At 47.2% G+C, this 19,520-nt stretch overlaps 1 protein-coding gene across 3 annotated transcripts in view; it reads left to right on the plus strand.

The window, feature by feature from the left end:
* The window catches only part of PGGHG (protein-glucosylgalactosylhydroxylysine glucosidase), a 394,441-nt gene that overhangs the window by 299,909 nt on the left and 75,012 nt on the right, over positions 1-19,520 (plus strand). For all 3 annotated transcript variants that reach the window (XM_069624088.1, XM_069624089.1, XM_069624090.1), the window contains exons 5-6: positions 9,290-9,409; positions 12,559-12,690. In XM_069624088.1, the coding sequence (XP_069480189.1) occupies positions 9,290-9,409; positions 12,559-12,690 (252 nt within the window). The remainder of the gene's footprint in view (positions 1-9,289; positions 9,410-12,558; positions 12,691-19,520) is intronic.

The raw sequence follows: 19,520 nt of genomic DNA on the forward strand, positions 1-19,520 counted from the left end.
CAAAAAAAGAGTGCAGAGAGTCCAGATGAGCTTGTGTGGATAAGTGATTAAGTGGGGCTGCAGGTACAGGAGGCCGAGTCATAATGGAGTTACTGGATGAGGATGGGTGCGTAGGGGGGCAATCATATGGTTAATTTAAAATTAAAATAACTGCAAAGTGGCGGCGTGTGTGTGATGGGGCAGGATCATGGATAGCCGTTTATAAGATAGTGCCATTTGCTTCTGTGATGCTATATTACTATTTAATGTGTTTAACGTTGCAAGTAACTCATTCATGTAGAACAAAGGAGAACAGAATAGTGTTGTGCCCAAGATCACATGACTGCATTGGATAGCAGTAGTGTGGATGGACTGCAGTTCAGTGTAACATTTGTGTCCAATGACTTGGGGTTGTAGTGTGCTGGACAGTTGCCAGCAGGTATAAGAGCATGCAAAGCAGCCGATAGCTTGGGGATGGCACAGGGGATTTTGTAATATTGTCAGTAAGTGCCAATGTTAAATGATCCGTTTTTAAAATAACTCTAAAAACCGTGGCAGTAGCATGGGGTTTAGGAGATAAGGCAATGTAGCTTGCTTCTACATTGCTGCATGTCATCTAATGATAAGGTTAATATGCAAAGCAATGCATTCATGTGGTACACAAGATCACACAACTTGTATTGCTTGGCCGAGATTTCAGAGGTTACACTGTAATATCATAATCTGAGGTTTTGCAGAGGCGCATCAATATGGACCAGCTGAGAACATATGTTTTTTGTACAAGATCACAAGGCTATAGTGTTATCCATCTACTTCTCGGAGCTAGGTGCTTTGCCCGCCTCTCAGAATTAAGTGCTTTGCTCATGGGATGCAGGGAATGCTTCTTTAAAGATATTCTGAATAGGTTGCTGGACAGCACCATACATGGAACTTGCCAGAAGTACTGCATAAGCGACTGGTATGGTTCTGGCAGCACACAATCACATCTATTATCTTTCCATGCCGTTCATTTCTGCCTTTAAAATATAGCCTCCTCGTGGCTCCACAGGAAATGGCGCCCATTGATGGAGAGGCTGCCCACAGCTGCGCCCATTGAGGTGATGACTGGGAGGAGAGCTGCTGGCGGTACCCCTCACTGGACAAGAGGAACGGCTGTCTGTACCTGTTACCGCACTTGAGTGGTAGCTTTCTGCACTCATGGCGCATACGTGACCTAGGCTGATTAGATGGGTACTCACCCATCACTCCACATATTTCTGATAATGAGTAGAAACACGCAGAGCCTGTTAGCAGCCATGACGAGATGCTGCTGGTTGCACCTATCACAGGGAATGATAAGGAGCTGGGTGTGTCAGTTACATACATTAGCGGTGGTTATTGTACATGTGACCTGACATGACTGGGAGCTGGCTGCGGCAGTTACTAGAATGAGGTGGCAGGAGGCGGGCTCTTGTTACTGGGTTTGTAAGAAAGCTAGTCAGAGGAGGAACTGAGCGTGAGTTCGGAGGGGATGGGGGGGGGCTGCCTGTACCTGTTATGGGGCGTTAGCAAGAGGTGGCTGTCTATGTTACTGGCCATGGGTGGGGGGCTGCCTGTACCTGTGGGGCATTCGTGAGAGGTGGCTGTGTATGGTACTTCGCAATCGGTGGGGGGGGGGGGGGCTGCCTGTACCTGTTATGAGGCATTGGCGAGAGGTGGCTGTGTATGGGGTATAGTGAGAGGTGGCTGTGTATGTTACTGGGCATGGATGGGGGGCTGCCTGTACCTGTTGTGGGGCATTCGCGAGAGATGGCTCTGTATGTTACTGGGCATGGGGGGGGGGGGGCTGCCTGCTATGGGGCATCCGTGAGAGGTGGCTGTGTATGTTACTGGGCATGGGTGGGGGGTGGGCTGTCTGTACCTGGCATGGGGCATTACTGAGAGGTGGCTGTGTATATTACTGGGCATGGGTGGGGGGCTGCCTGTACCTGTTATGGGGAATTAGTGAGGGGTGGCTGTGTGTGTTACTGGGCATGGGTGGGGACTGCCTGTACCTGTTATGGGGAATTAGTGAGGGGTGGCTGTGTGTGTTACTGGGCATGGGTGGGGGGGGGGTTGTCTGCCTGAACCTGTTATGGGGCATTAGTGAGAGGTGGCTGTGTATGTTACTGGGCATGGGTGGGGGTTGGGCTACCTGTACCTGTTATGGGGCATTCGTGAAAGATGACCGTGTATGTTACTGGACATGGGCGGGGGGGGGGGGGCTGCCTGTACCTCTTGTGGAGCATCCGTGAGAGGTGGCTGTGTATGTGACTGGGCATGGGTGGGGGGCTGCCTGTACCTGGTATGGGGCATTAGTGAGAGGTGGCTGTGTATTTTACTGGACATGAGTGTGGGGGGGCTGCCTGTACCTGTTATGGGGCATTAGTGGGGGTGCTTGCTGCCTGTACCTGTTATGGGGCATCCGTGAGAGGTGGCTGTGTATGTTACTGGGCATGGGCGGGGGGCTGCCTGTGCCTGTAGGGCATTAGTGAGTGGTGGCTGTGTATTTTACTGGACATGGATGGGGGGGGGGGCTGCCTGTTCCTGTTATGGGGCGTTAGCAGGAGGTGGCTGTCTATGTTACTGGCCATGGGTGGGGGGCTGCCTGCTATGGGGCATCCGTGAGAGGTAGCTGTGTATGTTACTGGGCATGGGTGGGGGGTGGGCTGCCTGTACCTGGCATGGGGCATTAGTGAGAGGTGGCTGTGTATGTTACTGGACATGCGTGGGGGCTGCCTGTACCTGTTATGGGGAAATAGTGCGAGGTACCTGCGTATGTTACTGGACATGAGTGGGGGCCTGCCTATACCTGTTATGGGGAAATAGTGCGAGGTGGCGATGTATGTTACTGGGCGTGAGTGGGGGGCTGCCTGTACCTGTTATGGGGAAATAGTGCGAGGTACCTGCGTATGTTACTGGGCGTGAGTGGGGGCCTGCCTGTACCTGTTATGGGGAAATAGTGCGAGGTGGCGACGTATGTTACTGGGCGTGAGTGGGGGGCTGCCTGTACCTGTTATGGGGAAATAGTGCGAGGTACCTGCGTATGTTACTGGGCGTGAGTGGGGGCCTGCCTGTACCTGTTATGGGTAAATAGTGCGAGGTGGCTGCGTATGGTACTAGGCGTGAGTGGGGGGCTGCCTGTACCTGTTATGGGGAAATAGTGCGAGGTGGCGATGTATGTTACTGGGCATGAGTGGGGGCTAGTTGTACCAATTACTGGACTTGTCAGAGCTGTGCCAGTCACTGGACATGTGGGAGATTTCTGTACAGCAACTATTACTGGGCATGTGTACAATACTGGAACATACGCACCTGTTCTTACAAAGCAAGATTGCCATTGCACTATTGGAGATCTGGTCGCAAGGCATAAGATGAGGGCTGGGTCTTGGAGCATTTTACTTAACAATATGCACAACTCTATAAATGCGCAAACGTCAGGCAAGACTGTGCAAAAGAAAACACCCTGATTAAGCACACGTCTCCCTTAGTTTACAGGGACACCTCCCTTAGGGCTGTGTGTGTATGGCTCGGGCCCATTATGTCATGGAATTATGCACACACCGCACAGTTGTGTAACTAAAACATCAACAGTAATTTCTAAGTTGCTTGAATTTGCCTGAATGATGTTTGCTTGTAGGGAAGAGGCTGGCGTCCCTTAAAGCCACATTCATGTCACCCAGAGGAGACGGCGACCCTCGGAACGGAGCCAAGGTGACCCTTTCCTGGGGGGTTGGTGCTGCGTCAAGCGCCAATGAATGGAACAGTAAAATGGGGGGACACATTACATCTTTTACAGCTCCGGGCTGCTGAGACAGATTACTTTGTGCAATCCCACTCTCGCTGAAATTGAGTGCTGGGTGGCAAAATAAAAAACTGGCCAGCGGGAATAAATACTGTTCACCTAGGCAGACAGCAGTTATTTATTTATTTCCTTTATTTATTAACATTTATAAAGCGTGCAACAGCCGGAAGGCATCGTGGCGCTGTTACAAGACAGCATACTTAGTTACATAATCAGAACAAGAAGGAGGGAGGAGGAGGAAGGTGATGGGGCAAGAAGTGGGGGTGGATTGGGTGGGGAGGCTGTGTTAGATGAACAGTGTAGTTTTTAGCGTTTTCCGGAAAGGTCTCTGCTCTGAGTGCGTAAGGTAGGGCATTCCATAGTTTGGGGGCTATGTGGGAGAAACCAATCGCACCCGCTTTGGCCCTCTTGATAGGGGGATGCGCAGTTGGTTGGCGTAGCAGGTTCTTTTGGGACGTGAGGAGGTGGCTCTGGCGATTTTGTCTGATAGTTAGGGCGGGGCTGTGAGTGCTAAGCACTTGTGCGTTAAGGTGAGCGTCTTGGAGGTGATCCGTTCCTTGACCGGAAGCCACTGAGCTTCGTGCCTGACCTGTGCGATATGGTCTTTTTTAGGAATGTTTAATGTTGCTCTGAGGGCATTATTTTGGATGACTTGGAATCTATTTAGATTTTTGGCGGAGGTGCCTGCTAAGAGGACATTATAATAATATAGTTTTGCCCCAATGGTGGCCCTAGCTATTGAAAGATGTATAAACACGGGCTCCTGGAGAAACCCTGTTCTGCCTAGAAAGGCTTCATGATAATCAAAAATACAAGTGAACGGGTCAGTGAAACTGGTATACCGCCTTACTGTTCAATCACCATTAACACATAAAAATCGAGTACTGCACCTGGATATTTCGAATACTGGTCTTTATATTTAACAGCATCTATTTGTATATTGCTTTTGGTATAGTGCGGAACATCATGGGTTACAGAGTAAAGTCATACAGATTTACACAAGACAACAAACATCAAGTCAAATTACCTATACAGTGAACAAAGTGCAGATTTCTACTGTCGATGCAGAACGACAGGGGTCAGAAACATATGAACAACTGAAACAAATATACAAAATGTATTTCGGTGCAAAACAGTGAAAGAGCATTGGTAACACTGTGGTTGGAGAAAAGTTTGTCTGCACCAAGGTGTTTCGGCTGTCTATAGGAGCTGAATATGCTGCATCATGGCCTTCATCAGGACGGGGAGAACAGTATGGTCAGGATGTTCAGGAGGTGCTGCAAAGAGGTGAATGAGATTCAGTAAGGGCAGTGCTGAGCAAACATAATTATAAAAGTGATAAAATCACTCAGTGTCTTATATATAACTAGTGGACACAGCTTACCTGTGGGGTATGATTTGGCCACAGATGTAACAATGGGATAAACAATATCTCATCGATCAAAGTCGCAGTGGACTCCTGTTGGTAGAGAGGGAATGAAAAATAGGAGAGCTAAGTGTGGTCTCCTACTCATTGTTAAAAATGGGGCACATCTAAGTTGTGCAAAAATTAGAAAGTCAGACACACATACACACGCTTACCTGGACGTAGGTGGCTGTTGTCTTTCCCATGCAATGTATGTGTGGCTGGGCTGGATTCTAGGAAAACGTGCCCTAGGAAAAGGCACACAGTTGATAAAAATGGTGGCTACATCTAAATAATCCACCGCATAAAAACGATCTTTTAAGGACAGTGGCAGCTGCCCCATTTTTATCAATGAGTAGGAGACCACACTTAGCTCTCATATTTTTCATTCCCTCTCTACCAACAGGAGTCCACTGCGACTTTGATCGATGAGATATTGTTTATCCCATTGTTACATCTATGGCCAAATCATACCCCACAGGTAGGCTGTGTCCACTTGTCATATATGAGACACCGAGTGATTTTATCACTTTTATAATTATGTTTGCTCAGCACTCCCCTTACTGAATCTCATTCACCTCTTTGCAGCCCCTCCTGAACCTCCTGACCATTCTTTTCTCCCCGTTCTGATGAAGGCCATGACAAATATGCGGCATATTCAGCTCCTATAGACAGCCGAAACACCTTGGTGTAGACAAACCTTTCTCCAACCACAGTGTTACCAATGCTCTTTCACTGTTTTGCACCGAAATACATTTTGTATATTTGTTTCAATTGTTCATATGTTTCTGACCCCTGTCGTTCTGCATCGACAGTAGAAATCACTGTATAAGCAATTTGACTTGATGTTTGTTGTCTTGTGTAAATCTGTATGACTTTACTCTGTAACCCATGATGTTCAGTACTATACCAAAAGCAATAAACAAATAGATGCTGTTAAATATAAAAACTAGTATTCGAAATATCCAGGTGCAGTACTCAATATTTATGTGTTAATGGTAATTGAACAGTAAGGGGGTATACCAGTTTCACTGACCCGTTCACTTGTATTTTTGTTTAACCTAGCTATTGAAAGAGAATTCTGTTTAGACAGGAAAGGTTTTAATGCATTTATTAGTTTGGTGATGTGAGCAGAGGTGGAGGCAATTAAGCGTACCTGTCGCATCAGGGACATAGTGGAGTCTAAGTAAACCCCTCGTGTGTTTACTGAGGAGGAGACAGGGATGATGGAGTTATTGATGGTGAAGTCACAGTATTGTTTCACTGTATTGTTTCCCAAGTTTGGTTAGAGCTTGTTTAGGGCCGATTTGGAGGATCTCAGTTTTATCTCTATTGAGTCATAGCCCATTTGCCGCCATCCAGGCTTGGATGGAGGCGTATATCATATGGAGGGCTGTGGGGTCTTGGTCATAAGAGCCCGAAAGTGGTAGGAGTACCTGCGTATCGTTGGCATGGTTTGTATATGCCATGATGAAGGTGTCCAGTCGAACAGCGGCTTTGTGAACAGGTTGTACAGAGTAGGAGCTGTGCATGAGCCCTGAGGGACTCCACAGTGGATTGTAGTTGGAGCTGCACTCGCCTGGTTTGAGAAAACCTTCATGGCTCTTCCTTCTAGGAAAGATGTGATCCAAGAGGAGGTTTCTTTGGAGAATTGTGCTGCATGAGTGAGATGTCTGGTGAGAATCTTATGGTCTACAAGATCAAAAGCGGTTGAGCGGTCCAGAAGTAGGAGAGCTGGCTTGCCTTCATCCATAATTTCTGTTATTTGGGTTTTACGGTTGAGAAGGGCAGATTCTGTGCTGTGACCTTTGCAGAATCCTGATTGTCTTTTACCAAGGATGGAGTTGGACCCGAGAAATTGTTCAATTAGATTGTGAGCCGCTTTATCCAAGATTTTTCGGAGAAACGGGACAGTGGTGATGGGTCGGTAGTTATTGGGGGAGGTGGGATCTAGGGAGGTTTTTTATAGTAGCGGGCGCACCCACGCTTCTTTGAGGCTGGATGGGACAGTACCTGCAGTGAATGAGGCATTAATGAAAGCCGTTAGAAGAGGTGCAATGGAGTCAGCACATTCTTTAATAAAGTTAGGGGGACAGATGTCTCCTTTGCAGATAGATGGTTTTAGATGTTCAAGGAGGTCGAGGACTTCTGATTCAATGACGTCTCGGAAAGAAAAGAGTATTTTGTCAGCATTGTATATGGAGAGGCTAGGCGGGAGAGGCTGGTCGCGGTTAGGTAGGGCTTTGAATTGCACTTGGATTTTTTCTTGGAGTAATTCTATTTTGCTGAGCAAGGCTGCTTTTATACTAGAGCACCACGCTTCATCTTTAATGATCTCGCCAGGGCTAGTGGAGGGGATGATTAGGTCTCTGAATATGGTGAACATTTCCTTGGACTGGGAATTGGCATTAGAAATCTGTGTGTTGAATGAATTGGACTTGGCTTTAATTATAGCTTCTTTATACTGTGAGGATAACCTTTTGAATTCTTCCTTAGTGGAATCGCTGGGCTTGGATTGCCAATTGGTTAATGCGTTACGTTTACTGGTACCTAGGGCCTGTAGTTCAGCTGTGAACTAAGAGTTAACGAGCATTGATTTTTTTTCTCTTTTTTGCATTTAATCGGGGCAATAGCATCAATTGCTTTGGTGAGGGTGTCTGAGTAGAAATCTGCTAGTATGCCAGGGTCACTAGAGAACGGTGGCTTGAGTTCTGGGACTTCCAGAAAAGGACCATGGTTGTCCTTGGTTAATTTGCTTGAGCTTCTAACCTGAGCTGGTGGAGCATAGGTGAGAGATTTAGTAGTCTGGGCTCTGGGAATGGTAAATTTGTATTCAGTTATGGTCAGTCCAAGGGTAGGAGGAGTTGGAACTGACGGTGGCGGAGCAGTTATGGTCAGCCACCCAATCAAGGGTGCGACCTTTGCTGTGAGTGGGGCTTATAACTTTTTGTAAGAACGCCATGTCTTTGAGTTCCTTAGCTAAGGCTGAGGCTACTTTATCTTTTGGGTAATTTAGGCCTAGATTAAGGTTTCTGAGCAGAATGGTTTTGGTGGAGTTTTTAAGGTTATCACCTAGTAAGTGGAGGAGATGTCCCTGAAAGTCTAGGACTAGGCATGGGGGCCGGTAAATCAGGCGTATATTTATTGTGCAATTAGGGGACATGGACAGTTTGGCGGAGATAACGTCAGCGTTACCTTCCCATGGGAGATTGTGCAGCCTGATGGCGAGGGCATCTTTAGTGATAAGAGCTACTCCTCCTCCTTTCATCAGCTGTCTGTCTTGTCGCAGGATTGAGCATCCAGGTGGGAGGGCTACCGAAATGGCAGGACCGGACGCCACATGGAACCATATCTCGGTGATGGCAAGTAAATCGAGATCATGGATAGTGAGGAGGTCATGGATCACCGTGGCATGGGCGGGGAGAGAGTGCGCATTTGGGGGGGGTGTGCTCTTATTACTTGAGTGAATGGCAGGAGAAGCTGTGGAGTGAAGGTGGGAGGTACCACGAGGGGAAGGCAGGCCTACTGGCTTTGCGGTGCTAGCTTTGAGCGTATGATTGGTATTAGGGAGGGTGGAGGTCCATTGAGGGGGTGTCTTGGTTAACGTTTTCAGAAGGGTGTCAGTGTATTTGGCTCTAGTATACTTAATGGCATAGGGGCCGTGTGAGCGAGTGCCCAAGCTGAGATTCCTCAGGGCTTAAGGCCTGGGTAGACTGAGGTGTTGTAATGGTTTAGTGCGAGACTTAAGCCTGGAGAGCCTAGATGCTTTGTGGGCAGAGAGGCAGATTGTAGCAGAGGAGCACCTGTACCGCGCATGTATTCCTCAATAGTATTTGATCTTATATTCGCGTGGTTTGCGCCCCACTTCAGATTTCATTTTTTGGGGTACCCCTCACGGGTACTAAATGCTTGGCCTGCATCGAATGCGGATTCGCGAACTTTTGGCTGGACGGTTTTGTTTCTGAATTTGTTGAACTGGGGATCCTCCTTCATTGATTCTGATCCTCAATGTGTGGATTTTCTAATGATAGATCACAGACATTTGCAAAAGTAACGTTTCTCTGTTTCTCATTTGCTAACAGGACACTTGGATGTACCCCAACATACTCCTGTTCCATCCAGACCTGGCGCGCGTGGTGCTGGAGTACCGGATCCGGACTCTGACTGGAGCTCTGGCGAATGCCACGAAGCAGGGATATAAGGTGCGGGAAACTCTGCCAGTGGGAGCACGTAAACTGGCTTCAGGGGAGGGATGAGTACCTTTTATGCATGGAGGTTATCTGAACGTTCAAAAATCTAACCCCCCCCCCCCTTCAATGGACAAGCTTTCTGCCCAAAGGGACACAAAGTGCTGATAGAACCTCGATGACTTGCATAGCATTGCACCACCAAGTGAATGACCTCTAGGTGCTGCATTGCTCAGGATGCCTTTGTACCAGGGATAAAAGTGTGGAATAGTCTGTTTCCTACTTAATACCAAGTGGTTTGCCTGGTGTGGTGAGCAATACTAAAATGTGATATTGTTACAGCTGCACACTAACTCAGGATTGCTTGGGACATACTGTCTACAGGTCTTTGGGGGTGTCCTGGGAACCCATGAGGCGTTCACCTCTCTCAAGTAATGGTGCCATGGACGTACCCCCCTCCTATTAGTCTCCAGGTTACAGCTCCCATCATGCTCCTTGGCTTACTACTCAGTCTCAGGGTAATAGCACCGAGTACACGTCTTGATTGCATCTAGGTCCCAGGGATATAGGGCCTGCACACTTCCTGCGTTACCCTTTAGTGAGCTGGCTTTTGTGGTCTTCAGCTATCCATTGCGTGCTACGCCAGAGGCTTTAAAAGGCCTCCGGCCCTTCATCCAGCAGGCACCGCGCCTAGGTTATCAAAGGTGCTGCCCTCTGTCTCCATTCTCCTTACCTGAGGCTCCTTCCAGCAGCTCATCTACTCACCACATGGCTTCCAGCTATGGCAGTCTCTTAGTCTATTTTGCTCCATGATAGTATTTCAGGTGGCCCCAAGAACCTAGTGTCGACGTGCCAAGAGCGTGCTATGTCAGATGGATCCTGACATAGGGGAAAAGGGCTATGTCTTGAGGTTCCCACTACACTGGAGCGGCGGTGTCTCATGTCAATTTACCTGCTCCACAGCCCCAAGTGAGCGAGAACCGGGAGCTGACCGACTTCATTGCTGCTCACAATATGCCTCACAGTGGAGTACTGTAACTGACCACATGCTTTGGTTGCTTTGTGCACTGTATGATCGCTTTTGGGTTCCAGAGCAGAGGATGTATCCAAGGGTGTAGTGTCTTATTATGATTCATTTTTGTGGGTTGGCTTTTTGGGGCCCAGCGGTTGTTGTTTTGAAGGCCTTGTGCCTTCTGAATTTCTAGGGTGAGTAACTCCCTGCGTGTTTCCAGTCACCGGTCTGGCTGTGGTTGTGTTTCGAAGGAGAGACCCTTTGCAATGAAAGCACTTGCACCAAGCATGGGGCGTGGGTGCGACTCCCTAGGCCCGATGGTTCAGTGACACTGAGGAGACTTGAGGTCCAATCTAACACTGCAGCTGGGGTGATGCGCGCTGCCATATCTCCTGCGGCGTGCACAGGGCCCTCAAGCAGGAGCTGGCAGGGGTGGGATGCTGCTGGGGCTTTTGCACAATTGTTCGCTGGACCCCTACCTGGGTGAGAGAGCCGAGGGGCTGCCTTTTCACTTCTCTGCTATACTAAGTACCGGTTAGCCTATTTCGTTTCGTATTCTCTTGCGAATGGGTGTTGATAGGTCTGGAAAAGATCTGGGGCTACTCTAAGGTCGGGACTCGGAGCTAGGTAGCCTTTTGGTTGGAGCCCTTGAGCTTCTATCCGGGGCTACAACAAAAAGACCCGGGGCTATAGCCCCCTCCGCCCTTCCCCCCCTAGCAACGCCTCTGTCCTACTGCCCCTTTAGCCACATTTGACAAGTCACTAGTATCTCGCATTGTGTGCATGGGATTTCTAAGGCACAGACCCAGCTGGGAAGCTACGCAGTGCTATGGAAAGGGGCCGCACCCAGGAGTTACAGGTTGGGTCCAGGAGCAGCAGAGGAGCTGAGATGATGGGGGTGGGGACTCCACAGGGGAGGTACAACACGGGTTCGATCCCCGGGTCCGTGCTTAGAAACCTCTGGGTATTAAGCACGTTTAAATAACCTATCATATCATATCAGTTAGCAGCCTCCCGTGAATGGCCTAACCTGAACAGTCAGCTGCTACACCTAGTCATCAACTCATAGGACGCACCCTCAATGCCTCGCCATCTTTAAACACGCCAGGTCTCTCTCACTCCTGTCGCCCCGACACTGATGCACCCACTCCACGCCTCTCATGTCCAAATGAGCCCTTCTCTGGTCTGCATACATGTGCATCTCCTGTGGATGAACGTGCACTCTGCTCCAAATGAGCCAATCACGAACAGTCTGCCTGCCACCAATGCCATAAGCTAAAACACAGACTCTTCGCCTGCATGTTCTCACCGAGGTTTACCGTACCGGTGCGCGTACCCTCAGTTGGTAGCACCAACCACATTTTTCGTAAGTACTGCTTGATTGACCTATTGTAATGGGTAATTTATGAAATTGTAATTGAAATGGGTTATTTATAACACCCAGAGGTTTCTATGCGCGGACCTGGGGATAGAACCTGTGTTGCTCAGCGTTTCCGGGACGAGTGTGTTGCCCCTGAGCTATCCACCCAAGTGCACTGCTATACCATGTCATGCCTTTCTGAGTAAAATACTTAAAATGCTTAATCAAATCAATAAAAACAAGTAAGCCCATAAACGCAAGAGTGGAGTGGCTGGTCCTGGCCATTAAATACAGGTAAGACAAGGTATCTAAGTGACGATGACAGGAGAATAGTGTCAGCCATCCCAGTCCCTCAAAGTTTCCTTGCCTAACTAGACATACATTCTCGCATGGACAAGGCTCCTGAAGGCGACATGTATGTGGATGAAAGCCAGTGAAAGCCAGTGGAACTGACCAGGTCACTGCTAGTAGATTTTAGTAGATCATGGGGAGCTCGAAAAGTGACATAGAAGTACCCGCAGATAATTTCTTCAAGGGATGCAGTGGGGTCAGTAGAAAGAGAAAGGGGACTATCATCATTTCGGGCTCGTCAGCATGTACTGGGCGATCATCAGGCATCAGCTGGCGTAGCTTGGTGTCTGGGGACTGTGTACAGGCAGCCGGCCGCAGAAGTAGAGGGGGTGGGGGCGTTTGAAGGCAATTCGCCTTCTCTAGATTCAGTCTGACAGCACAGTAAAGGGTCCCTGTTGAAATTAAAAACGTCTCTCCTACTTTCTCCCTCACGTGTGACAGGGCGCAAAGTTCCCTTGGGAAAGTGCAGTGACCGGATGTGAAGTCTGCCCGGAGGATCTGTATGGAGCGCAGGAAGTCCACATCAACGGAGATGTCTTGCTGGCTTTTCAACAGTACTTCTATGTGACACAGGTACTGACATGAAGTGATGGCTGCGCATGCAATTGTCAGGGCATGCACACTGCATTCAGATATTCACTTCACGCATGCGCGCCGGTGCGACTCAGCATCACGGTATCTACTGTTTTCTGCCTACTTTAGCAGAAGTATTTTTTATCTGCAATAGGTGCCCCTCAGAATTATGGCGCTTACTATTTTTTTTTAATAGACCCAGCTGGTTCTTCGGTACTTAAAATGAGGGCCTTGGATCCACTTTTTGGTTTTTGTGCATTTGGTGACACCAACTTCCACCATGATGCAAAAACCAATGGCACAGGTAATAGAGAATCGAAGGGGGTTAGAATGTATGGTTGGCGTGGCAACTGGCAAAGCTTGTGGTCCAAAATGGCAGAGCTACGATTTGTTATTTTTTTAAAATTAATGTTATAAGGTTTCAAAAGACCTTTACAATAATGAAACGAAGGTAAACAATGAAGATTAAATAACAATATCACAATGATTCCTTTCTTTAAATATTGAAATAATTTCAGAAAAGTAAAAAAAGAAAAATAAGATGAGAGGAGGAAAGGCAAAATGAGAATTGGACTGAAAAGATTTAAAATGTTATCACACAAATTCATGTTTAAAAAAAATTGTCAGGAATCATATGTAAAACAATTATGCATATATATATATAGATAGATGAACAGAACCGAGGGAATTAAGTCTTTCCTTAAGTGCCATGTTTTTGGAATAGAACTATATTCATCTTATAATATCACTTATTTCTAGGACTTGCAATACGTTTATTGTCAAAGCAGTGCCATACCCCGAAATTAGTCTATTCCAAAACATTTCTGACAATATTCTTTCTAGACTGTCCACAAATGTGTCGAACAAGGCTGTTCTTATATTCCAAGTTCCTCTCAGTCCATCAGGAGATGTCTTAGAGTTTGTTTTGCTGGATTCTTACAAATTACACATAATTGTTGGGCAGTCTCTCCTTGTCCTTGTCTGTCTAAAATCTCTCCAGTGTGTATCAGATTTAGTCGAATTCGGAGAAAGTGATTATTCTTACAATTTGTTATATAATTAAAGACTCTGCCATAATGACCAAGGAGGGCTTAGGTTACAATGTTTGCTCCATTCAGCAGCCCCGACATATTAGGCCCCTTCCTTCAGTGCAGTCCTCTGACTCGCTTTATTGAACTAGCTCCGGCGCTGTCCGTCCCTCACCTCTCAGAGGGCGTCCTCACAGACCCTATACTTGCTGGACCTCCCCACCCCCTAAAGGACCCTGTCGGCATGAATCTGCCTCTGCCGCGAAGGTCGTGACTAAAACCTTCGTGTGGTGGGCACATTGTCTAATAACCCCTCAGTGTGTTCTGATCCTGATTGCTTGCCGGTTTTATTGCCCCAGGGGGCTGAGTTACTTTGCCCTGAATGGTATTGCTGGGCTGCTGCTCTTTGAAGGGGAGGGTTGTGCAACGGCGAGAAGAAACATGATTTATGGTGTTGATGGCCTAGACTTCGTGTAGTTTTAGATGAGATCTGTCAGTCATTGTAGGGGCAACATGCTCCTTATGCCAGAGCGGGTCAGGGCCAGCTTGAAATGCATGTGACTAGCTTTGGGGCATTGGGTCTCTCGCCTCACTTGTCTTGAGTAAGGTGGACCCACCTTCCATTACGAGGGTCGATAGTGGCCGAAGTTTGGCCATATGGATTGGGTTGGATGGAGGGGGCGCTGTGCGGTTATGTTATGTCATCAGTTCACACACCCATGCCTGGGTTGGTCTCCCTTTTCCTCCTTTTCCTGGTTCCCCATTAGGCCCTCCTTCATCCTCTTCCCCCTTCTGCCCCCATTGTTGCATTGGCTGGCCATCAGGGCAGCTGACCGGACCTCATTGAGGCATTGTGCATGTACCTGCAGGCTGCCTCCATCTGCAGCTCTTTACCTGCTGCTCTGCCAAGATGGATTTAGCCCTCCCATCAGTACCTGGGGGCTGAGCGGGCCTTGGCCACACCATCGCCCTGTGCCTGTGCTGGTCTTCCTTTTCCTCCTTCTTCCTGGTTCACCATTAGGCCCTCCTTCCTCCCCTCCCTCTCCTGCCCCTACTGTCCCATTGGCTGGCCATCAGGTCAGCTGACCAGGCCTAATCCTCATCAGGCGCTCTCCCAGGGCAGCCTTGCCTGGGCATCTGGCTAAGGCAAAGGGCACCTCCATAGGACACATCCATCGCTTGTTTGCCTGTTTGCCTTGTGCACCCTACGAAGCCGTCTACTGCAACAATCAGGTAAGGTAGTAAGAATTGGGAGCACTGCCAATGCTTTGATTCTGAAATCCTGCCACTACTTCATTACTACCATTGGAATCTGACCATTGCGTTGAATCTTGCTGCACTCCAAAGTTGAACAAAGTTAGCCGTGGTATTGAATTTGCTGCATTTCTTAGTATAGCCCCTGTATTGAATGTAGCTGATTGTTTTTAGTACAGCAACGCCATTGAATCTAGATGATTTCTTTTAGGATAGCCACTGTATAAAATTTATCTGAGCGTTTGAGAATAACCACTGTATTGAATTTAGCTGAATTTTTGAGTATTGCCACAGTATTGAATTGAACTCAATGATTGAGTATAGCCCCTGTATTGAATTTAGCTGATTTTCTTTTAGTATAGCCAATGCATTGAATCTAGCTGAAATGTTTAGTTTAGCCACTGTATTAAATTTAGCTGAACAATTGAGAATAGCCACTGAATTGGACTTAGCTGAATTGTTTGTATTGCCACGGTATTGAATTTAGCTGCATTTTTTAGTATAGGCACTGTATTAAATTTAGCTGAACAATTGAGAATAACCACTGTATTGGACTTTGCTGAATTTTTTAGTATTGCCAGCTGAATTTTTTAGTATTGCCATGTATTGAATGTAGCTGAATTTTTCACTATAGCCACTCTATTGAATTTAGCTACATTTTGATGCAACTGGCCACTAACCCTACTAAAAACGTACCAATATCCTGCATACTCACCCTCAACCACAGAACAAAACACACCCATACCTTTACCAAAGTTAGCACAGTATTGAATTTAGCTGATTTTCTTTTTTAGTATAGCCGCTGTATTGAATTTAGCTCAATGATTGAGTCTATCCACTGTATTGAATTTAGCTGCATTTTGGAGTATAGTGACGTATTGCATATAGATGAATTTTTGAGTATAGCTACTGTATTGAATTTAGATTAATTTTTACAAAAACCTTACGATATCCTGCATACTCACCCTCAAACACAGAACAAAACACACCCACCACAAACTGCACACACTACGCAACACCCAACAAGAAACTAATCCAATGACACACAAAACACACCATACACACTCAAACACCACATAACGTCTACCAACTCAAAACAAACCAGCACACAGTGACCAATTTTTCCAGACTGAAGCTACAAACAGCACATCAAAGCTCTCTTGTGCTGTTCCCTCTCAGTCCCACTAACTAAGCCCTCCCAGTACTCCTTCCTTTTCAGATCCGCCAGAGTGCCTGGGGACCATGAAAATGACGTGACGCGGTATAAATCACAGAAACATAACGCATCCTCAAAGGGGGAACAAAGTGTTTGCATCACACCCTCTGGTGACATTTAGCGGCCATTAAGGGTGGTTGTGAGGAGGGGAGAAGCTAGCCTGTTCAGCAGAGCGGAGACGACTATGGGCGAGTTTTTAAGTGTCTTCTCATATCACGGCAGGCAGAATGGATTACCCTATGATACTCCAGTGCGCTGTGTATGTTGTTAGCGTTTAAGAAGTTGGGCGTGACAGAACACCAGTTCGTGTACAGGAGGTGGCCATTTCATGACGTGCTGAAATGATCATTACGTTCTTGGGGGCGTATTTCAGAGGATAATTCAAGCCCAGCTCATGCATTAACTTGTTGCATTTCCAAGTATGGTTCCATTCATGCCCTTCCCTATTTATTCTGGAAGCACAGGCGGGGCATAGGCGGGGTTCATTAAATTTAACAAGCGATCGAGCACATAGTATTGCCGTGCATTACCCCTTCTGTGCAGGAAAGGAAGCATAATATGCACCCACTGCGCCATGCATCTTCATTGGGGTGGGGACCTTACACTTTGTGGTGGTTTGCTGTGAGGCAGTCCTGCTGCCGCCAGTGTTGCACCCATTCTGTGTATGTGGAAGCTTGCCTGGCTGCTGATCACACGGTATCTCAGACAATGGAGCAAATCACTTTGAAGCCGCGCAGGGGAGCACTCACTGGTATTGGGAGCCTGGAAGTCAATTACTGTAATAGGTGTCACAATGTTTAAGATCTGCCTTACAGTGAGGGGGCCTCTGAAGAATTATTAAGCCGATGGATGGCCATTTTAATTTTCTTGATCATCTTCTGAACTGCCTCCCTCCCGCCTACAGGCGAGTTTGGTACCTTAACAAATCATATTTGGAATTTCCCTGCCATATCCTGACAAACCCATTCGGCACTTCAGGTTTTCTCACCCCCAGTCAGATAGACCGAGACAGCATAGAATGTCTTGAGAGACGGAGGGAATAAACTCCAATAGGACAGAATCCACACCACGTCTACAAAACCAAGAAACCAGCCAGGACACATGGCTATGTATGTTATGTTATGTTAAGTGCATTTCTAAAGCGCAGCGTACACCCAGAGGCATCCTGGTGCTACAACCATCAGGCCCAGACTAGAACAACGTGAGAGAGGGGGCGGACCTAAAACAGGTGGGTCGTTAGTAAACAGCGAAAGGATAGATGAAGCGTTGCAGCTCGCAGAGCACGCGGGAGGGAGTTCCAAGCTTTCGCGGCAGCCACAGAGAAGGCTCGACCCCCTACACAAGAGCGCTTTACAAATGGAATCTGAATTGTCAGAGAAGATTGGGGGCGCAATACCCTAGCAGGAATATAGGTAAAAAATGTGGTCTGAATATATTCAGCTCTGATTTTATAAAACGCTCTTTGCACAATACCTAAAAACTTGACTAAGACACGTTTCTCCACCGGAAGCCAGCGTAGTTGGTGGAGGAATGTATCACACTCCATGTCAATGGAAGATAGCCACCCACCCTTCACCCATCTGCTATCGCACACAATTTGAAGATACATCGCACAACACCTCGGCCACTAGAATGCAGCTACATCCATGAAAAAAATGCGGTCTAGCTGGACACATAATCAGTCTCCTGCACTTGCATACCTTCCCGACAACCTCATATCACTCATCCACAGTCCCAGCTTGGCACGGGTCGCTAGCAGGGACTTGGCCACCCCTACCTACCTTCATATTGGCTATGATGCACACATTCTAAACCCCTCTGTTGAATTTCCCATACCTTGGACTTCATTCCATTGAGGGTGTTCACCTACAGCACTTTGAGGCCATACCAATGGGAAAAGGCACTATAAAAATGACAAATGACATTACATTACATATAGCTGTGTTGTCTTCTGTTTGGTTGTTAGACTTTAAAAGAGAAGGCATGAGAATTTGACATGATTTTATCTAATAATTGGCTTCTAATGTTGCACTATGTTTGTCGTTCATCCCAAACCTTAAATATGGCTGGGTGTCAAGTTGTATGGCCTGTAAGGATTTACAGGGGCCCGGGTGGGATGCCCTCTGTTGTGCGGTGTGCTGTGGGTGTTGCGTTCTCGCCTGAGAACTAGGTGCCGGGCCAACCTTTATTGCTAGATTCTGAGCTTCTTGAAAAGGGGACACGCGTTCTGCAGGGCAAGTAGTGGCAGCGCACCATGTTGGGGTGTGAACTATGAAGGGCAGTGGTGAACTGGCTTACAGGAAACTCTGAAGATTTACAGGTCGACCTCTGCACCAGGGGCCTCTTTTGAGTGGGATGAGGTAACGAAAGGTGTTGCAAAGCTTCCAGTATATGTTAATATGGGGCCTGTGGCGGGTCAGAAGGACATGGAGGCTGATAAGCCATTTCACTAATTAAAGAAAAGGGAAAAGGCCTATCTTTTCCTATAATTGTAATTGGTTATTTATAACGCACTTAATACCCAGAGGTTTCTAAGCGCGGACCCGGGGATCGAACCTCTGTTGCACCGCCATCTTCTTGCTTCTAAGGCAAGGGCGTTGACCGAGAGCTATCCTCCCGAGACCTATGCTATAAGGCATCCCTACCTAACAAAACTAGCTACTCTGCTCGTCCGTCATCAGTGCATGTCCTAACAGAATCAGTCCTCCACCCAAGCTAAACCTAGCTGAACCTACCACTATAGCATCAACCAAAGACAGGAGAATTACTCCCTTCTCCTGGGGTGTTTGCTTCTTGCAAGGTTCTGATTTAGTGACTGATTTTCAGATAGTCTCTATTGACTCATTTTATCAGTTCATATAGTTCATTCAACACTTTACTGTAATTTGGTTTCCTCTCTCTATGATAGTTACTTTTTATGGTTTTATTAATTTCCCCTTGATTCTGTCTACAGAGAGTTGTTCTGCGTTCTTCCCCTGCTAAAACTATCCAGTGTTTCACAGTCACTTTACTTCAACTGGGACATGTATTATTGGTCCTACAATAATTTTCATTCGCTCCCCTGGTTTTAAATATCACAGTCCCTTTACTTTGACTGGGACGAGCATGATTGCTCCCATAATGATTCTCATTCACTCCTCTGGGTTTAACTATCACAGTCTCTTTTCTTTGACTGGGACGAGTATTATTGGTCCCGTAATGATTCTCTGTTCCCCTCCCGGGTCTCCTGTTTTCCCTGTTACCTTTTGCTCTTAGGAATAACATCAATGTGGCTTCTACCTGCTCTGTGTTTGGTCTCTCCTTTGGCAGTGCAGTCTCTCGTGTTGCTGCAA

The sequence above is a fragment of the Ambystoma mexicanum genome, chromosome 11 (genome assembly GCF_040938575.1).
Source record: "Ambystoma mexicanum isolate Mex_15411 chromosome 11, UKY_AmexF1_1, whole genome shotgun sequence".
NCBI lineage: Eukaryota > Metazoa > Chordata > Amphibia > Caudata > Ambystomatidae > Ambystoma > Ambystoma mexicanum.